The 21,821-nt window shown below is 43.9% G+C and overlaps 1 protein-coding gene across 2 annotated transcripts in view; it reads left to right on the top strand.

Annotated features, from left to right (window-relative positions):
• Positions 1 to 21,821, top strand: part of dcma (decima) — a 381,550-nt gene that overhangs the window by 348,202 nt on the left and 11,527 nt on the right. For both annotated transcript variants that reach the window (XM_070099808.1, XM_053795871.2), the window contains one exon: positions 15,552 to 15,688. In XM_070099808.1, the coding sequence (XP_069955909.1) occupies positions 15,552 to 15,688 (137 nt within the window). The remainder of the gene's footprint in view (positions 1 to 15,551; positions 15,689 to 21,821) is intronic.

Raw genomic sequence — 21,821 nt, 5'->3', positions numbered from 1 at the left:
CAGGACAGGCTCAACTGAACAGTTCAGGACAGGCTCAACTGAACAGTTCAGGACAGGCTCAACTGAACAGTTCAGGACAGGCTCAACTGAACAGTTCAGGACAGGCTCAACTGAACAGTTCAGGACAGGCTCAACTGAACAGTTCAGGACAGGCTCAACTGAACAGTTCAGGACAGGCTCAACTGAACAGTTCAAGACAGGCTCAACTGAACAGTTCAAGACAGGCTCAACTGAACAGTTCAAGACAGGCTCAACTGAACAGTTCAGGACAGGCTCAACTGAACAGTTCAGGACAGGCTCAACTGAACAGTTCAAGACAGGCTCAACTGAACAGTTCAGGACAGGCTCAACTGAACAGTTCAGGACAGGCTCAACTGAACAGTTCAAGACAGGCTCAACTGAACAGTTCAGGACAGGCTCAACTGAACAGTTCAGGACAGGCTCAACTGAACAGTTCAGGACAGGCTCAACTGAACAGTTCAAGACAGGCTCAACTGAACAGTTCAGGACAGGCTCATGTGAACAGTTCAGGACAGGCTCAACTGAACAGTTCAAGACAGGCTCAACTGAACAGTTCAGGACAGGCTCATGTGAACAGTTCAGGACAGGCTCAACTGAACAGTTCAGGACAGGCTCATGTGAACAGTTCAGGACAGGCTCATGTGAACAGTTCAGGACAGGCTCAACTGAACAGTTCAGGACAGGCTCATGTGAACAGTTCAGGACAGGCTCATGTGAACAGTTCAGGACAGGCTCATGTGAACAGTTCAGGATAGGTTTAAGTGAATAGTTCAGTAGATGTATGTACTACTATACAGTTCAATATATTTATGTTCAGCAGAACAGTTTGGTATATGTACATCTGAAATGTTCACTACCAATATTGATGAACACTTATAAGAGGAGCAAAGTTCTATTTTTCTCTTCTTAAATAAAATTTTGGAACAAGAGTGAACACTGTTGGTACAACAGAGTTGTGGGAGAGATATAGTACCGTCCCACACCTGGTGGGAGAGATATAGTACCGTCCCACACCTGGTGGGAGAGATATAGTACCGTCCCACACCTGGTGGGAGAGATATAGTACCGCCCCACACCTGGTGAGAGAGATATAGTACCGTCCCACACCTGGTGGGAGAGATATAGTACCATCCCACACCTGGTGGGAGAGATATAGTACAATCCCACACCTGGTGGGAGAGATATAGTACCGTCCCACACCTGGTGGGAGAGATATAGTACCGTCCCACACCTGGTGGGAGAGATATAGTACAATCCCACACCTGGTGGGAGAGATATAGTACCGTCCCACACCTGGTGGGAGAGATATAGTACCGTCCCACACCTGGTGGGAGAGACATAGTACCGTCCCACACCTGGTGGGAGAGACATAGTACCGTCCCACACCTGGTGGGAGAGATATAGTACCGTCCCACACCTGGTGGGAGAGATATAGTACCGTCCCACACCTGGTGGGAGAGACATAGTACCGTCCCACACCTGGTCGGAGAGATATAGTACTATCCCATACCTGGTGGGAGAGATATAGTACCATCTCACACCTGGTGGGAGAGATATAGTACCGTCCCACACCTGGTGGGAGAGAGATAGTACTTTCCCACACCTGGTGGGAGAGTTATAGTACCATCCCACACCTTGTGGGAGAGAGATAGTACTTTCCCACACCTGGTGGGAGAGACATAGTACCGTCCCACACCTGGTCGGAGAGATATATTACTATCCCATACCTGGTGGGAGAGATATAGTACCATCTCACACCTGGTGGGAGAGATATAGTACCGTCCCACACCTGGTGGGAGAGATATAGAACCATCCCACACCTTGTGGGAGAGAGATAGTACTATCCCACACCTGGTGGGAGAGATATAGCACTATCCCACACCTGGTGGGAGAGATATAATACCATCCCACACCTGGTGGGAGAGATATAGCACTATCCCTCACCTGGTGGGAGAGATATAATACCATCCCACACCTGGTGCGAAGGAACAGTTGCCAAGTTAAGTCAACTTCCAAGCCAGGTCAGTTCCCATGACAAACCAGCTGCCAAGCCAGCTGCCAAGCCAGCTGCCAAGCCAGCTGCCAAGCCAGCTGCCAAGCCAGCTGCCAAGCCAGCTGCCAAGCCAACTGCCAAGCCAGCTGCCAAGCCAGCTGCCAAGCCAGCTGCTCACTAATAAACTACTACAGTGAGGTGTCACAGTTACACTGCACAATAATGGCTCACTCGTATTTCAGATCTGCGAAAAAATCAGCAACCAGAATAAATTTATTCAACCGTTCATAAATTTATTCAGCCCAGCAGATTAAAACTTTTGTTTGAATGTGTGTGTGTTTATATATATATATATATATATATATATATATATATATATATATATATGTATATATGTATATATATATATATATATATATATATATATATGTATATATATATATATATATATATATATATGTATATATGTATATATATATATATATATGTATATATATATATATATATGTATATATATATATATATATGTATATATATATATATATATGTATATATATATATATATATGTATATATATATATATATATGTATATATATATATATATATGTATATATATATATATATATATGTATATATATATATATATATGTATATATATATATATATATGTATATATATATATATATATGTATATATATATATATATATGTATATATATATATATATGTATATATATATATATATATGTATATATATATATATATATGTATATATATATATATATATGTATATATATATATATATATGTATATATATATATATATATGTATATATATGTATATATATGTATATATATATATATATATGTATATATATGTATATATATGTATATATATATATATATATGTATATATATATATATATATGTATATATATATGTATATATATATGTATATATATATGTATATATATGTATATGTATATATATATATATATATATATATGTATATATATATATGTATATATATATGTATATATATATATATATATGTATGTATATATATATATATTTATATATATATATATATATATATATATATATATGTATGTATATATATATATATATATGTATATATATATATATATGTATGTATATATATATATATATATGTATATATATATATATATATATGTATATATATATATATATATGTATATATATATATATATATATATATGTATATATATATATATATATATATGTATATATATATATATATTTATTATTCATTATCACACTGGCCGATTCCCACCAAGGCAGGGTGGCCCGAAAAAGAAAAACTTTCACCATCATTCACTCCATCACTGTCTTGCCAGAAGGGTGCTTTACACTACAGTTTTTAAACTGCAACGTTAACACCCCTCCCTGCATATGCATATATATATATATATATATATATATATATATATATATATATATATATATATATATATATATATATATATATATATATATGCAAAACAACCACTCTGAAAGAATAGAGAAATTCCAAGCGCTTTCGTGACTACTCACATTATCAAGGAACTATGTTTACTGTTTACTGTGATCTTATTGCATATATATATATATATATATATATATATATATATATATATATATATATATATATATATATATATATATGTATGTATATGTTTTTTATGTATTTTCTTGATGTTATAATGTATTCATTTGAATTTATTTTGTATTTCAAGAAATTTCAGGTTTACTGTTCAGTAGCCTGGCTACTGTAATCTGGCACCAGTCGTATAGCTCTGTTCTTGAGGCTACTGTAGCCTGGAGACAACAAGCATAGCTCTGTTCTTGGGGCTACTATAGCGTGGAAACTACAAGCATAGCTCTGTTCTTTGGGCTACTATAACCTGGAGATTACAAGCTAGCTCTGTTCTTGGGGCTACTGTAGCCTGAAGATTACACACATAGCTCTGTTCTTTGGGCTACTATAGCCTGGAGACTACAAGCATAACCGTTTTTTGGGGCTACTGTAGCCTGGAGATTACAAACATAGCTCTGGTCTTTGGGCTACTATAGCCTGGAAACTACAAGCATAGCTCTGTTCTTGGGGCTACTGTAGCCTGTAGATTACAAACATAGCTCTGTTCTTTGGGCTACTATAGCCTGGAGACTACAAGCATAGCTCTGTTCTTGGGGCTACTGTAGCCTAGAGATTACAAACACAGCCCTGTTCTTGAAGCAAGCAATAGGTACCTTCCTGTACACATATATACTCCAGATGAGTCGCCTGAGGTATCATCTATGAGAGTGGAGCATCGTGTAAGGCTGGTGTTTATTAGGCAGGTGTTAGAAGGTAGGCATGACATGTGACATGACACAGGTGCCACCTCAGCACACTCTCCCTGTCTGACATGTCTTTTAAGATCAATGGAGACAAAGACTGGGTCACTTCCTCCCCCCTCCCCCTCCCCTTTGCCTCCTTTTAAATCCAACACAAATTAAAATTCGCGTTATAACGAAGCTATCAGCATCTTAGAAATAGAAAAATATGTACACACACACACACAATATTCCCAGCTCTAAATACGACATAGTCTGTCAGGCCCATCTCTGAGTATGAAGCACCAGTATGAAACAAATAACAAAAAAAGGCACAATACCGTGACTGGAACGATACACAAATAATCCACACATAGAAGAGAGGACTTTACGACCACGTTTCGGTCCGACTTGGACCATTTACAAAGTCACATAAACGAAAATGAGAGGAGGGAGTTTATATAGGCCAGGAGGTGGTAGTGGTAGTAGTGGAGGTATAAGATAGTAGTGGTGGGGGTAGTAATGGTAGTGGTGGAGCCAGTCAGATACTAAGAAAGAGGAGCACTGCAAGGGAGCTGGGTGCCCACAGAGAGTAGGAGCAAGAACACAGAGGAAGGGGGGGAGAAATAATGAAGGAACAAATGCCCAAGGCAGAAGAAAGGCAACCCAAAGGAGAAAGAGGAAAGAGAAAAGAGCAAGAGGGAGAAGAAGAAAAAGGACTCAGGTTAAGTCACGGGTGTTCTGAAGTTCGGAGCATTTTACAACGTATTGCGAAAGGAAGGCATCAACAGAGACGAAGCCAGGACTAAGACATACAAGGAGAGTTGTGTATAAGGGAGGATTCAACCAGACGGCGACTGTGAAAGTTGGAAGTAGGGTAGATAGTTTTAGCAGAAGACCAGTCAATAGGATGACTGTGATCTCTGACGTGACAGAAAAGAGCATTGTTAGTGTCGGCAAGCCTGACACTTTTGTGCTCCCTAAGTCTGTCAGAAAGAGATCGGCCAGTTTCTCCGAAGTACTGAAGAGGACAGGAGGAACAAGAAATAGAGTAGACACCACGAGCATCTATACAGGGAGGAGAGGTATGAACTAGATTAGTGCGATGAGTGTTAGTCTGGCGGAAAGTAAGTTTGATGTCTAAGGAACGGAGAGAATTGTTGAGATTAGAAAGACAGGAAATGTAGGGAAGGCAGAGGACAGAAGAGTTCCCAGGAGTAGAGAGCTTGAGAGAGAATAAATTCCGTTTAGCACGTGAGAAGGCAGAGCCCATGAAATGGGAGGGATAGCCAAGACGGGAAAATAAATTATAAAGAGTGGAAATTTCTGATTCAAGGAACTGAGGATCACAAATGCGGAGAGCAAGGAGAAAGAGGGAGATAAGAACACTTTTCTTGACAGAGGAAGTATGATCAGAAAAGTAGTGAATGTACATGCCACTGTGCATAGGTTTGCGGTAAACGGAAAAGGCAAAACCTGTATCTGAGCAGTGGACATGAACATCAAGGAAAGGAAGCAAGGAAATAGATTCCACTCAGCTTTAAACTTAATGGAAGGGGCAAAATTATTAATGGTTGGAAGACACTAGAGTCATGAGGCCACAGAGCAAAGGTGTCATCTATATAGCGGAGCCAGAGTGAAGGTCGCACATCATGTAAAGATTAGCAAGAACAGAAGACAGAGAGCCAATAGTGACACCGAAGGTTTGAGAATAATATTTATCTTGGAAGGAAAAGAAATTAAAGTCCACACAAAGGCGGATAAGATCAAGAAAGACATCAGTAGGTATAGGGAGATGAAGTAACTCTTCAGTGGCCTCCTCTCTAAGAAAATCAAAGACATCATCAAGAGGGACATTAGTGAAGAGGGACTCAACGTTCAATGAACTCTTGAGAGTGACGGAGGTGGGCAGGAGAAAAAGTACCAAGAAAGGGAGTGAGGGTTTTGGCCAGCCAAGAAGCAAGAGAATAAGAGACAGAACCTCTAGAAGATATGATAGAAAGAAGAGAAATATCAGGTTTATAAGTTTTTGGAAGACAATAGAAACAGGGCAGAGAGGGACAGATGACACGAAAACGTTGAATATGGTCAGAGTCAGGAGGACAGAGGTAGGAAAGAGTCCTTAGTTTCTTGTTGAAAGTTCTCTTGATGTATGAACTGATGAATAATCGTAGTGCAGGAGAGCAAGATCTTATATGATAATTAACCCAGAATGATGTTTTGAGGAAGATACAGAAATAGTACAAGAGAGAAAGATAGGCCGGGGGAGATTTTATTTGCAGATTTTGACAAAAAATCAGTTGCTGGATTTCCTCACAGGAGATTAGTTGGAAATTGAAGAAAAACTGGAGTTGGTGGGAAGCTGCTGGAGTGGATGAAGGAGGACCAGGAGTTTTTGAAGGAATGGATGATGATAACAGAGAGATGGATGAAGGGGTCTTGAACGAACGGATGATTATAACAGGTAGGTGGATGATGGAGTTAAGAAGGAAAGGATGATAACAACAGTGAATAAAGGAGATAGGATATTGTTATATATAAACAGTATTCACTGCTGACAAACTATGACACTTGTGTATCTTTGTTGTGGAGATGTGCCCCCCGTCAGTGACTTCATCAGTCCGACACAGGTGGAAGACGTGAGGAGGTAGTTCGAGGAGGTCAGTCCCTCACTCTTCATGAATCAGATCTGAGGGACTGATCACTTTGAAGTGACGTTAGGGGGATCTCTTAAGAAAAAGTAATTCATTACAACTAAAGAGGAGGTAACCACGAGAGAGAGAGAGAGAGAGAGAGAGAGAGAGAGAGAGAGAGAGAGAGAGAGAGAGAGGAGAGAGAGAGAGGAGAGAGAGAGAGGAGAGAGAGAGAGAGGAAGAAGAAGAAGAAGAAGAAGAAGAAGAAGGAGAAGAAGAAGAAGAACTAAAAATGAAGAATTCGTAGAAAACTTAATAACTAACGCTAACATGTGAGAAAAAAAACACGTGTGATGATCGGCACATTAAGGACACAATACGCCCTCTAGAAGCTCCTGGTGGGCGAAACGTAGAGTGCCACAGGGAACAGTGTTGGCACGTATTTTGCTCCAGGTGCCTCTTAGTGAGCTTGTTGCAGAATTCACCAAAAACTTGGGAGTGACCCCCCCACCCCACCCCCGGCGACGTTTCGAAAAATTGTCATGTCTCAAGTGGGACAAGAGAGATAGAGAAGGCCAGAAGACATGAATTTGAGTGATGATGCAGAGAGAGTATTCTCTCTCTCGCTCTCTCTCTCTCTCTCTCTCTCTCTCTCTCTCTCTCTCTCTCTCTCTAAGAGTGTATGTCTGCTCTAAAATTGAATCTCTTCACTGCTTCTCTTCTTTTATGTGCTGAGATGAAAGAGAAAGTGTGGAGTAGAATTTCCACCTACACTGCCACCCACCTACACTCCCACCCACATACACTCCCACCCACATACACCGCCACCCACCTACACTCCCACCCACATACACTCCCACCCACCTACACCGCCACCCCCTACAATCCCATCCACCTACACTGCCACCCACCTACACTGCCACCCACATACACTCCCACCCACCTACCCCGCCACCCACCTACACTCCCACCCACATACACTCCCACCCACCTACACCGCCACCCACCTACACTCCCACCCACCTACACTGCCACCCACCTACACTGCCCCCCACCTACACGGCCCCCCACCTACACGGCCACCCACCTACACTGCCACCCACCTACACTCCCACCCACCTACACTCCCACCCACCTACACTGCCACCCACCTACACTGCCACCCACCTACACTGCCACCCACCTACACTGCCACCCACCTACACTGCCACCCACCTACACCGCCACCCACCTACACCCCACCCACCTACACTGCCACCCACCTACACTGCCACCCATCTACACTGCCACCCACCTACACTGCCAACCACCTACACTCCCACCCACCTACACCGCCACCCACCTACACTCCCACCCACCTACACTGCCACCCACCTACACTGCCACCCACCTACAATGCCACCCACCTACACTGCCACCCACCTACACTGCCACCCACCTACACCCCACCCACCTACACTGCCACCCACCTACACTGCCACCCACCTACACTGCCACCCACCTACACCGCCACCCACCTACATTGCCACCCACCTACACTGTCACCCACCTACACCGCCACCCACCTACACCTCACTCACCTACACTGCCACCCACCTACACTGCCACCCACCTACACTGCCACCCACCTACACTGTCACCCACCTACACCGCCACCCACCTACACCCCACCCACCTACACTGCCACCCACCTACACTGCCACCCATCTACACTGCCACCCACCTACACTCCCACCCACCTACACTCCCACCTACCTACACTCCCACCAACCTACATTCTCACTCACCTACACTCCCATCTACACTGCCATCCACCTACACTCCCACCCACCTACACTCCCACCCTCTTATACTGCCACCCACCTACATTCCCATCCACCTACACTCCCACCCACCTGCACTCCCACCCACCTGCACTCCCACCCACCTATACTTTCACCCACCTATACTTCCACCTACCTACGCTCCCACTCACCTACACTCCCACCCACCTATACTCCCACCACCTACACTCCCACCCACCTACACTCCCACCCATCTACACTTCCACCCACCTACACTCCCACCCATCTACACTCCCGCCCACCTGCACTCCCACCCACCTACACTCCCACCTACCTGCACACCCACCCACCTACACTCCCACCTACCTACACGCCCACCCACCTACATTCCCACTTACCTACACACCCACCCACCTACACTCCCACCAGCTACACTACCACCACCTACTCTTCACGTTCTAGGTGGTCCTCAGCAGTAGGTTGACTCTCAGCAGCAGGCTGGTGACAGCAGCTGGCTGGCAGCTCTCAACACCAAGCTGGTAGCTCTCAGCTGCAAGCTGGTAGCTCTCATCAGCAGGCTGATAGCTTTTAGCAGGAGGTTGGTAGCTCTCAGCAGCAGGCTGGTAGCTCTCAACAACAAGCTAGTAGCTCTCAGCAGAGGCTAATACCTCTCAGCAGCTGGCTGGTACCTCTCAGCTGCAGGCTGGTAGCTCTCAACAACAAGCTAGTAGCTCTCAGCAGAGGCTAATAGCTCTCAGCAGCTGGCTGGTACCTCTCAGCTGCAGGCTGGTAGCTCTCAGCAGCATTCTGGTAGCTCTCAACAGCAGGCTGATAGCTCTTAGCAGCAGTCTGGTAGCTCACAACAGCAAGCTAGTAGCTCTCAACAGCAAGCTGGTAGCTCTCAGCAGAGGCTAATAGCTCTCAGCAGCTGGCTTGTACCTCTCAGCTGTTGAGAGCTGTTAGCTCTCAACAGCAAGCTGGTAGCTCTCAGCTGCAGGCTGGTAGCTCTTAACAAGAAGCTAGTAGCTCTCAGCAGAGGCTAATAGCTCTCAGCAGCTGGCTGGTACCTCTCAGCTGCAGGCTGGTAGCTCTCAGCAGCATTCTGGTAGCTCTCAACAGCAGGCTGATAGCTCTTAGCAGCATTCTGGTAGCTCTCAACAGCAGGCTGATAGCTCTTAGCAGCATTCTGGTAGCTCTCAACAGCATTCTGGTAGCTCTCAACATCAAGCTGGTAGCTCTCAGCAGCATTCTGGTAGCTCTCAACAGCAGGCTGATAGCTCTTAGCAGCATTCTGGTAGCTCTCAACAGCAGGCTGATAGCTCTTAGCAGCATTCTGGTAGCTCTCAACAGCAAGCTGGTAGCTCTCAGCTGCAGGCTGGTAGCTCTCAGCTGCAGGCTGAGTGCTGGTACATCAATTCTATCAACATGATTGTATTATCTACATAATTGCATTTCTCTCCTGCATATGATGGGAATTATTGTTGCTTGAAGCTCCGGGGAACAAGCCAGGGAACCATGCGATCAATGGTAGTGGCACTGTGGACCAGTGGTCCCTTGTGGACCAAGTGGAGGTCCCAAGTGAACCAGGAGAAGTGGCTATGAACCAATACAAGGGGGTTGGCGCAGGAGATACGGTCCAAGTATCAGAGATTTGGGCCCGTGAATCAGATAACAGATGGACCAGGGCAAAGGGATGCTGGACCAGGGGAAAATGGACCTGAACCAGGAAAAAGTAGACTATGGACCAAGGAAAATGGGACCTAGAATAGGGGTTTATGGACCAGTAGAAGGATGATGATTCTCTTTTGAGGTTATAAAGCCTAGCCATCACCTCTCTAGATAAAACTTTACACAAGGTTCATAAAACTTTACGCAAGCTTCATAAGGCTCTACACACAGATAAATATGGTCTGCAATAAATATTGGTGCTACAAAAAAAACTCATTTCAACCTCAGTTGTTTGACAAAATTGAATGGCTGATTTGAAAGTCAAATCTGGCTCTTTGGGATAGAAACTGAACAACGTTCAGTGTCTGGGTCTTATCGATGATTCTCTCACAGTACGTGAAGGACAGTTACGTGAGAGTACGTGAGAGTACGTGAGAGTACACGAGAGTATATAGTAGTACACGTGGAAAAGCAGACAGTAGAGGACTTCTCAATCCTCACCGAGACTATTCTGCAGAGAGAGACTACTGTTCTTTGGATGGAGGACTTTCTGCTATTTTCTGTTTGGACGTCTCACTACTACTATCATTTAGCTGAGACAAGGATAGTACGCAAACCACGGAACGGGTGGGATTTCAAGCTATGGCGAGTGAGTCGTAAAACTCCACTTGCCATCGGTTCAAACACCACCCGTTCCGTGGTTCGTGTGCACTTGTGTTATTACGATTTCGTGAGACAAGGATAGTAAGGCAAAAGGCTCTCTCCCCACCCTCCACTCCCTCAGATTGTTAATAGATTTGAAAGAGAGAGAGAGAGAGAGAGAGAGAGAGAGAGAGAGAGAGAGAGAGAGAGAGAGAGATAGAGAGAGAGAGAGAGAGAGAGACGCCTGTGTCTATCACTAAATATAAAAGTCAAGAATGAGAGCCAAGATAAACAGCCCAGCCTTTCGGATTGCGTAGTGGCACATAAAGATTGCGTATCTGTGATGTGCAATTCTAACCCTTCAGGAAGACGGTAATAAAGCATGTTTTGGACAATTTAAAGAGACCATAGCGTTGGAATGAAAATGGATGGGAGGGAAATGAAAAACAGAGATGGAAACAAGGGCAGGAGGCGTGTAAACGATGGTGGATGAGTGTGTGGCTGTGAGGGCTGTAGGTCCGAGTGTTTACATTCACCTAGACCTCACTTTAATCCCTATTTTGGTGACCAGGTGACATGTGTAATCGATAGACTTTAAACACCCATTAACCAACCATATACACATTGTTTTTATCACGCGAGCTGTCTCCCACCGAGGCAGGTTGACCCGAAAAAGAAACACTTTCTACCATCATTCACATTATCACTGCCTTGCCAGCGGTGCTCAGTTACGACAGTTTAGACCTTCACTTAAAACAGCAAATATTCCTCCTTTTAGAGTGCAGGCACTGTACTTCCCGCCCCCATATAAACATGTTAAAATTTACAAGGGAGATCACAGGAATAATCATTTCTCAGTAATAACGTCCACGTCATCCTGGTGATCTGAACTCGCTGATTCTCTGCTGCAGCTGACAGTCTCAATGTAGTCAAGACGTTAATGAAGACTGACTGATGCAGATGGAATACTGAGCAGATTTGCATCAATTCTACAATGAGGAGTGAATGGAGGCACTTATGTTGCAGACATTAGTCAAGAAATTACATAGTTTTCAGTACAAGTTTTTATTGGGCCATCGTTTCACTCTGTGTAGAGATTTGTTATGACTTTGTGAAGCTCTACACAGAGCGAAACGTTGCACATAAGCTCTACACAGAAATAAACATCACTTGATAAAGCTCTACTAAAGCGAAACATGACAAAGCTGTGCAAGGGGCAAAACGTTGTTCCAATAAAAGTTCGTTCTGTAACTTGTATCTTAACTGCCTTGGAATAAATGTTCGAGGTCTTATTGTCAGTGTGATGATAGGCCTATGTCTCGGTATCTAAGGCCTATATCAGGACGTGAATTACAAAAATAGGCGCGAGAGGCCTAACAGCAGGTCCAAATTACCTTTAATCTGCAAAAGATAGAGTCCAGTGGAAATGGAGAGAGAAAAGGCAATCGGAGATGGGCATCTTGCGCTGCTGTCTACCTGCCCTCACCTGCGCCTCTCCAAATGTCAGATTAATTAGCGGTTCTGAGCACCGGGGCTAGAAGGTGCTATCTGGCCAGTGTTCTCAAGGTCGAAAACCAGCCACTGAAACCTCCAGATGAGACCCATGAGGAAGATGTGAGTTGTGTCAGTGTCTGGGTAACCAGCATCATTACCGTTCTTCTCCCCCAGCCTCCTAGGACGAAGATGGGCTTCAAGAATCCTGACAATAAGTCAGGATTGGCGAGGAAGTGGAGGGGAAGATTGAGCCTTAACGTCGCCGTGGGGGTTGGCATAATGTTGACCCGAACATATGCTACCCTCTGGGTTTCTCCAGACGGAAACAACCAATCAGCTCAAAAGATTTACATGTTTATAGCAGAGATTTCAATTTTTAAATTATGTCACGTGGGAGTGAGCACTTGCAATATTGTAGTAACACTGATATATATATATATATATATATATATATATATATATATATATATATATATATATATATATATATATATATATATATATATATATATGTGTGTGTGTGTGCAGAACAACCACGGGGGAGCTGAATGATAGCTCTAGGCCTTTCGTGTTGCAATCAACACATCAGGAACTTGCAGTGTCACAGAAAAGAGGACAAAGTCTTAGCAAACATGTTCATAGGAAACGTTTTGGCTAGCTACTGGTTGGCGAAACATCTTCAGATAAAGATATCCTTGTATTGTGCATGTGTCTGTTTCCTGGGTTGTGCACACCATCAGTGTTGTGGGTTGTGCACACCATCAGTGTTGTGGGTTGTGCACACCATCAGTGTTGTGGGTTGTGCACACCATCAGTGTTGTGGGTTGTGCACACCATCAGTGTTGTGGGTTGTGCACACCATCAGTGTTGTGGGTTGTGCACACCATCAGTGTTGTGGGTTGTGCACACCATCAGTGTTGTGGGTTGTGCACACCATCAGTGTTGTGGGTTGTGCACACCATCAGTGTTGTGGGTTGTGCACACCATCAGTGTTGTGGGTTGTGCACACCATCAGTGTTGTGGGTTGTGCACACCATCAGTGTTGTGGGTTGTGCACACCATCAGTGTTGTGGGTTGTGCACACCATCAGTGTTGTGGGTTGTGCACACCATCAGTGTTGTGGGTTGTGCACACCATCAGTGTTGTGGGTTGTGCACACCATCAGTGTTGTGGGTTGTGCACACCATCAGTGTTGTGGGTTGTGCACACCATCAGCGCAGCGCTACTGGCACGTGCTAGGTAGGTTCTTCTCATCCCCCACCCACACCTACTCATGTACCTGTCCATCCTATATTTGAAACCGATTAAAGGATGCATTTGCAGTGGCACTACTTGTCAGCTTGTTCCACTCATCTACAACTCTATTGCCAAACCAGTTCAATCCTATACACTGTCTAAATGTAATTGTATCCAGTGTAAATCGGTTGCTTTGATATTTACACTAACGGATTTTGAGTTAGTTAAGTGAACTAGTTGCTAAATATTTGGTGTTCAGGTTTTATGAAATATTCCTTAGCTCTATTCTCACTGTTAAAATGTTTGTTTAATATTTAAGAGAAGTCATTAGGTGAGTGTGAGAGCAGCAGGTGAGGTGTTAGGTGCCTCAGTAGGTGGTCTTCACCTCTTCAGGATGACACCTCTTTTGTTTCTTGCGAGACGTGAGACTTGGCTTTTGTTATGCATCTGTCAACCCTGTCTCCCCCACACCCCACACTCACCCCACTCGCTTCACTCACCCCACTCGCTCCACTCACCCCACACGCTCCACTCACTCCACACGCCCCACACACCTCGCGCCCCACACACCTCACGCACCCACACTTCCCCTATCCAGCACAATTCCAACTCCATCCCACCCACATGAAAGAGAAATCGAGCCTCCACCACTCTGCATTATCCACACTGAAGTGCATTACTACCTTACCTCAACCAATATTATCACCCCATATTCTCACTTAATCCTGCTTCATTATCTTGGGTATATGGTGACTAACACCCACAGAATGAGTACGTGGTGATTCCCACCCACAGAATGACTGAGTGTTAACTACCACCCACACTAAAACAAGTATGAAGAGGGAATACACAATATATCAGCCCAAACAAGACACACAGAAGGACGTAAGAAGAGAGGAGCTATTACGAACACAGGTAAAATTCAAGATCTGGTGCGCTTGGCCGTAACAAAAGTCAGTGATCACCCGGGCAAGACAAAAGTCATGACAAATACAAAAGTGGCTGTTCATCTTTGCTCTTATATTCCTTCACCAATATGAACAATATCTACACTGTTTAGTTATTAAGCTGGCAGTAAACCAGAGCAGAGAACCACTCAAAGCAGTAGATTCAGCCAGAGTAAACGAGTGTCTCACCTGCAGTCAGACAGGCAGGTGAGACATCACCTTGGCAGGGAGGCGCCAGATCTCACCGTAATGGTGGCTTCAACTAAACAGTTAACACAGCAGTGGGGGCCCCAGAACTGATGTATTCTGAACTGCCAATTCGCTGATCGAGAGGTTATGCCAGTGTCTATGATGAACGCTGAATAAATCGTAGCATAATCTGCACACATAACAGAAGCACTGCAGTAGTAGGTAGTAACAGGATTTCCTTCTTCAGGAAAGAGTACAAGTGTCATCTGACACAGGTCTTGGACAGAGGATAACCGGTCAGGTGGTTAAGCATCCTCTGGCCTACCCCAGCCAGGTTTCATCCTAGGTTTTAACCTGTCTGTATGCTAGATGTAGCCTGAAGTAGGCTGACCTGCGGTAATACTCATATCTGTATCCTGCAGTAGGTTGACCTGGAATAATACTCAGAGATGTATCCTGCAGTAGGCTGACCTGTAGTAACACTCACATCTGTATCTTACAGTACGTTGACCTGCACTTCGATATACATCCTGCAGTAGGCTGACCTGCACTTTAACATAAATCCTGCAGTAGGCTGACCTGCAGTAACACTGCTTGTGTCTCCACAGTGACGTGGCTGAGGGCATCCCAGTAGACAACCAGAACTTCGTGCACCTGGTCGCCTGCACTCAGCTCATCTCCAGGGAACTTCGCAAGTGCAAGAGACTCGTCCAGACAATGCCTGTCGACATGACTGAGTACTACGGTGAGTTACGTCAGAGTGAGTCTACGGTGAGTTTTAGACGTGAGTACTTTGTTGAGTCTTCCAGTGAACACTCTACCTGATATCCATTCCGCCTGTTGAACCTTTCAATAAAGACCACGTGTGTGTGTGTGTGTGTGTGTGTGTGTGTGTGTGTGTGTGTGTGTGTGTGTTTTGCGTTCTATTCAGTGTTCAACCAATGAGAAGGTTCGGTTGTCATCCTTGTGTGTTTCCCATTGACAAACATCAAACACACACACACACACACACACACACACACACACACATTGACAATAAAACAGTTTGTCATATTTGTTTTGCATGACTCGTAAAGTAGAAAAGAAAGAGAGAAAGAAAGAGAGAGAGAGAGAGAGAAAGAGAGAGAGAGAGAGAGAGAGAGATGTATCTAGAAGTAAAAAAAATTAAGAGAAAAAGATAACGCGAATACTTTTAGTGTAACAAGGAAAGGATTTATTGGTGGTGGTAGTGATGGTAGTAGTGGTAGTATTGGTGGTAGTGATGGTAGTAGTGGTGGTAGTGGTGGTAGTGGTAGTAGTACTGTTAATGGTGGTGGTAGTGGTGGTAGCAGTTATGGCGGCAGCGACAACAACAAGGTCTGGTATCTTGACATATTAATTAACCACCACCTCTGGGATTCACACAGCTGGTTCATGCTCTTAGACTCATCACACAGCTGGTTCATGCTCTTAGACTCATCACACAGCTGGTTCATACTCTTAGCCTCAACACACAGCTGGTGTGGATCTCACTGTGTCTCTCCAGAGAACACATAACACAAATTCTTACTTAATTTGTCTCACCCAATTTCAAATTATAACATCTGAAGGATAACGAAACTAAAGAGAAATTCCACCCTTTAATATCAGAGAAGATGAAAACTTTGTAACTTAATTAAATCTACTTTTATGAAGCTTACAATAAAGCTTCTTGGGAGAAGCTTTACAATATATATTAAATGAATACACGCTTCACTCTATGTAGAGCTTTATCAAGTCACTGTTTGATAAAGTAAAGGTTTGCAACAAGACTAGTCCCAGAACTAAGAGGTATATCCTACGAGGAGAAGTTAAGGGAAATCGACCTGACGATATTGGAGGACAGGAGAGATAGGGTGACATGATAACGACATACAAAATACTGAGAGGAATTGACAAGGTGGACAAAGACAGGATGTTCTAGAGATGGGACACAGCAACAAGGGGACACAGTTGGAAGTTGAAGACACAGATGAATCACAGGGATGTTAGGAAGTATTTCTTCAGCCACAGAGTAGTCAGGAAGTGGAATAGTTTGGGGAGCGATGTAGTGGAGGCAGGATCCATACATAGCTTTAAGCAGAGGTATGATAAAGCTCACGGTTCAGAGAGAGTGACCTAGTAGCGACCAGTGAAGAGGCGGGGCTAGGAGCTATTACTCGACCCCTGCAACCTCAACTAGGTGAGTACAGACGTTGTAATATTCAGCTTGCGACACTGAGTGGCAGCACCAGCTTCTGAGTGCAAACGACCACTGCACTCGGCATAACCCAAGTCAAAGTATGAGAATAAAGTACACAGAAACAGAATAAAAAATAGGGAAATATAGGTAAATATGGGATACTATGAGAAGTCCTCAGGGACCTACAGTGGAACAAAAATGATATGCAAAAAACGCAAGAAAGAGTGGATCTTGTTTATACCCAGAAATCTCAAGAAACAACAGAAATTTACAAAAAAAATAAACGAGCAAGAGAAACTTTAATAAAAGCTAGTTGAATATACAATCAGGAGAGACTGGAAGGTTGATCCAATATCTCGGAGAATACAATATACACTGTGGCAAAGAGAATAGTGAGGATAGTGTACTCACGTAATTCTACTCGCCTAATTGTGGTTGCAGGGGTCGATTCATAGCTCCTGGCCCTGCCTCTTCACTGGTCGCTTTTAAGTCCAGTCTCTCCCTGTTCACTGACCGCTACTAGGTCCTCCTTCTCCCTGCTCCATGAGTTTTATCATACCTCGTCTTAAAACTATGTATGGTTCCTGCCTCCTGTGTGTGTGTGTTTGTGTGTGTGTGTGTGTGTGTGTGTGTGTGGATAGTGAAGAAAATAAATACTACGCGGTTGACAGGTAAAGGAGGCTAATGTTAAATAAGTTGTAATATATACATGGCAAAACACGTACAAAATGAAGAGTATTTACTGCCAGACAGTTAATGAGCAAGCTTAGGCCTAAAGGCCGAATTTATCACTCACGGATATATTGTATATTAATACCGACAAACTGATGAATTAGACAGGTGTTCAACAAGTGGGTACCTTTATCACCTGTTGTCCTTGTGTTGTATTGTTAAAGCCACTGATTGGCGAAACTTCTACATAATAAACATCCCCAGATGTTGTACATGTGTCTGACACTCACATATGTGGCCTGTGAAGGTGTTGTGACTGTTGTGGTGTGAACCTGATCTACATAATGTGACCAGAGCTCAAAGGTTTTTGAGAACCTGCATTCAGATGTAGTTCACACACGGTCCAAACATGTAAAAGGCGAAACATCGTCCCGACAAAAGCTCGTTCTGCATACTGTGTTGTGATAAACACACCAGAGACTGCTCGACATCCAACAAATGCAGTGTTCCACATTTCCTGCATTTCTGTTTTCTTTTAGCTCACTACTCTCTGTTTTCACTTTTATTTTTCTTTGCCTCTTGACTAAGAGCTTTAGTATTTTTTTTCATTGTTGTTGTTGCATAGAATTTATTATGGTTTAGTGTGAGAGTGATTGTGAATTCTGTGAAGGAATATTCCTAGTTATTATTATTATTATTATTATTATTATTATTATTATTATTATTATTATTATTATTATTATTGTGCATTGCATCCTCGCAAGAATTTTCATTCATCATCTTCATCTCTCTCTCTCTCTCTCTCTCTCTCTCTCTCTCTCTCTCTCTCTCTCTCTCTCTCTCTCTCTCTCTCTCTCTCTCTCTCTCTCGCTCTATCTCTCACGATACCCCTTCATGGTTCCCACATAACATAACAGTAAACTAGGGATTCTAATACTTCTTCCTCCATCCTCTCCCAAACTACCCTGAGCTTACATAATTTAGCTGAGATATGCTCACTCGTCCGTCCTAATTAGCCAGATGCAACTCATTATGGGACACACACAACAAACTTACAGCCAATACATTGTTATAGTTTACATAACTGCAGACAAGTTTGCTTCCTAAATTATATTATGGTTATCGGGTAAATATATTTGCTAGAAACAGGGTTATGTACGAGTATGTACAATCTAGACTCGGAACAAGTTTAATTAACGTATATTCGTCTCACCCGGGATTCGAACACATGACCTTTTGATTGTGATTTCCGTTGCGTTACTCCTTGAACACCAGCGTGTAAACATGACTTCACCTGGGGTTAAAATAGGACACATGACCAAGATGCAATATAGCAGGATGGGTTTAACATCAGCTGCTTCAAAAGCAGGATATATTAACTAGATCAGCAACCTATGGCCATATTACACCCACATCCACCCTCCGCCCACACTCACACCCACCCACCCACTCCCACACCTACACCCACCCACCCACGTCCCTACCATCTTGCATATAATTCCACATTCAGAGACAAGACCGTGATGGATTGTAGCTGTCAATTAGACAATTGCCTAGGACGACGACCCAGGAGGACGACCCAGGACTATGACCCAGGATGACGACCCAGGTGGACGACCCAGGACTATGACCCAGGATGACGACCCAGGACTATGACCCAGGACGACGACCCAGGAGGACGACCCAGGACTATGACCCAGGACGACGACCCAGGAGGACGACCCAGGAAGACACCTCAGGAAGACATCCCAGGAAAACTCTCAGGAAGACAAAAGAGAAGACTTCCCGAGGGGCAATCACCCTCACAGTCAGCAAAAAGCACTGGACGGAGGGTCATTAATAATAACTACCAACAAAATACTTGTTGAATAAATGTCACCACAATCCCTACTGGAGTAACAGTTATAATCATATGCTGTTCAACTCCCGTTGACTGGCGACCTGACTTCATAACAGCGGTAGTGTCGACTGTAATAATTAAGAAGGTGGAGAACACCAGATCAGGCCTTGTCTCAGGTCTTGTGACCTGACCTCATTCTCAGATAAGTTCTCCTCCAGTTGCTTTATTCTCGACATCTGTGCTGAGGAAGATCACGGTGACATGATCACAATATTTAGTGTAAACAACAATAAGCGATTTTAACGAGGCAATGGTAATAAACCATACCATACTGTGGTATGGTTTGTTTGCAATCGTGTCATTCCGATTTCGTGAGTCAAATGGTATTAAATTGTAAGCTCACTGCCTGTATATAATCCATTAGGAGTTGCATACAATAACCTCTCTTATAAAGTTATTCTATATGATTCGATTTTTTTCCATTTTCAAATAAAAAAAGTGCCTCCAAAGTTGAATAACAAGTACGACGGGCGCCCTTTCACGTACCTCTCAATTATGGATCCATTTTTTCAAACGTACTTACAAAATGTCGCTCTGTATAGAGAGACTTTTTAAGATAGTTTACTGTAGTACACTTCAGCTTGATTACTTTTAAAAATTAGTGGTCCACGAAGGTTTTTCTTTTTTCATTTAACTATATAATGTGAAACAAGCAGTGGTTTATTCCACTAAGGGTAAACTTTATGACATAAGATGCCACCTATGATAGTCGATATAACCTAAGTACAGGCGTCAACAGACACAGCAGGGGTAAGGAGACCTGGTTATAGTATATCCGTGTCGATCTGGCGAAGATTGAACTCGGGTTCCTTGGGTGTAAGCTGAACGTTCTTCCAATGAGAAACGAGGGGTCTTTTGGGTGTAAGCTGAACGTTCTCCCGCTAAGAAACTCTAGTTTTTTTGGGTGTAAGCTGAACGTTCTTCCGCTGAGAAACTCTAGTTCTTTTGGGTGTGAGCTGAACGTTCTCCCGATGAGAAACTAGTTCTTTTGGGTGTAAGCTGAACGTTCTTCCAATGAGAAACGAGATCTAGAGAGAGAGAAAATGATGCAAATCGAAAAAAAGTCGAGCAAGCGAGCGAAAGAGATCACGAAAACAAGGGAGGTCTGGAAAATAACGCAGCAGGAGAGATCAACACGAGCTGAATGAAGAGGAGAAAAGATCGCAGAGGAAGAAGTTGCGTGTATTCATCCCTTAATGATAAACAAACTCGAGGAAGGTTTAGTGAGGAAGAAACACGGGGGAGGTGAGGAGGGAGGGAAGGATGGAACTAGGTGCATCTGGAATAGGAAAAATGAGAAGGAAAGAATGGGGTTAGGTGTGAAAGATGAGGAAGATAATGAGGCTAGGTGCGGACTCTGATAGGGAAAAAATGTGGCTACGTGAAGAGCAATTAGGGAAAGGATGGGGCTAGGTGAAACTGAATGGGGGATGAGTAAAAGGATGGGTACCTAGACATGGGGTTGATAGGGAGGGTGAATTCTCTTTCCCTCAGCCTCAGTGAAAGGCCTCATGGTTTGTCTCAGAGGAGAGCATCTCAAACACATCCTCGGTGGGAAGTCATATACATTTCTTTACACAAGAAGCATTTTAGATAGGCAGCCTTCCTGCCCCTCCTGCTGGATATGATGGGCAACCTTCCTGCCCCTCCTGCTGGATATGATGGGCAACCTTCCTGCCCCTCCTGCTGGATATGATGGGCAACCTTCCTGCCCCTCCTGCTGGATATGATGGGCAACCTTCCTGCCCCTCCTGCTGGATATTATGGGCAACCTTCCTGCCCCTCCTGCTGGATATTATGGGCAACCTTCCTGCCCCTCCTGCTGGATATGATGGACAACCTTCCTGCCCCTCCTGCTGGATATGATAGGCAACCTTCCTGCCCCTCCTGCTGGATATGATGGGCAACCTTCCTGCCCCTCCTGCTGAATATGATGGGCAACCTTCCTGCCCCTCCTGCTGGATATGATGGGCAACCTTCCTGCCCCTCCTGCTGGATATTATGGGCAACCTTCCTGCCCCTTCTGCTGGATATGATGGGCAACCTTCCTGCCCCTCCTGCTGGATATGATGGGCAACCTTCCTGCCCCTCCTGCTGGATATTATG

This window comes from Cherax quadricarinatus, chromosome 69 (genome assembly GCF_038502225.1).
Source record: "Cherax quadricarinatus isolate ZL_2023a chromosome 69, ASM3850222v1, whole genome shotgun sequence".
Classification (NCBI taxonomy): Eukaryota; Metazoa; Arthropoda; class Malacostraca; order Decapoda; family Parastacidae; genus Cherax; species Cherax quadricarinatus.
The sequence above is the reverse complement of the archived record's forward strand: the minus strand, read 5'-3'. Positions and strand labels throughout refer to the sequence as shown.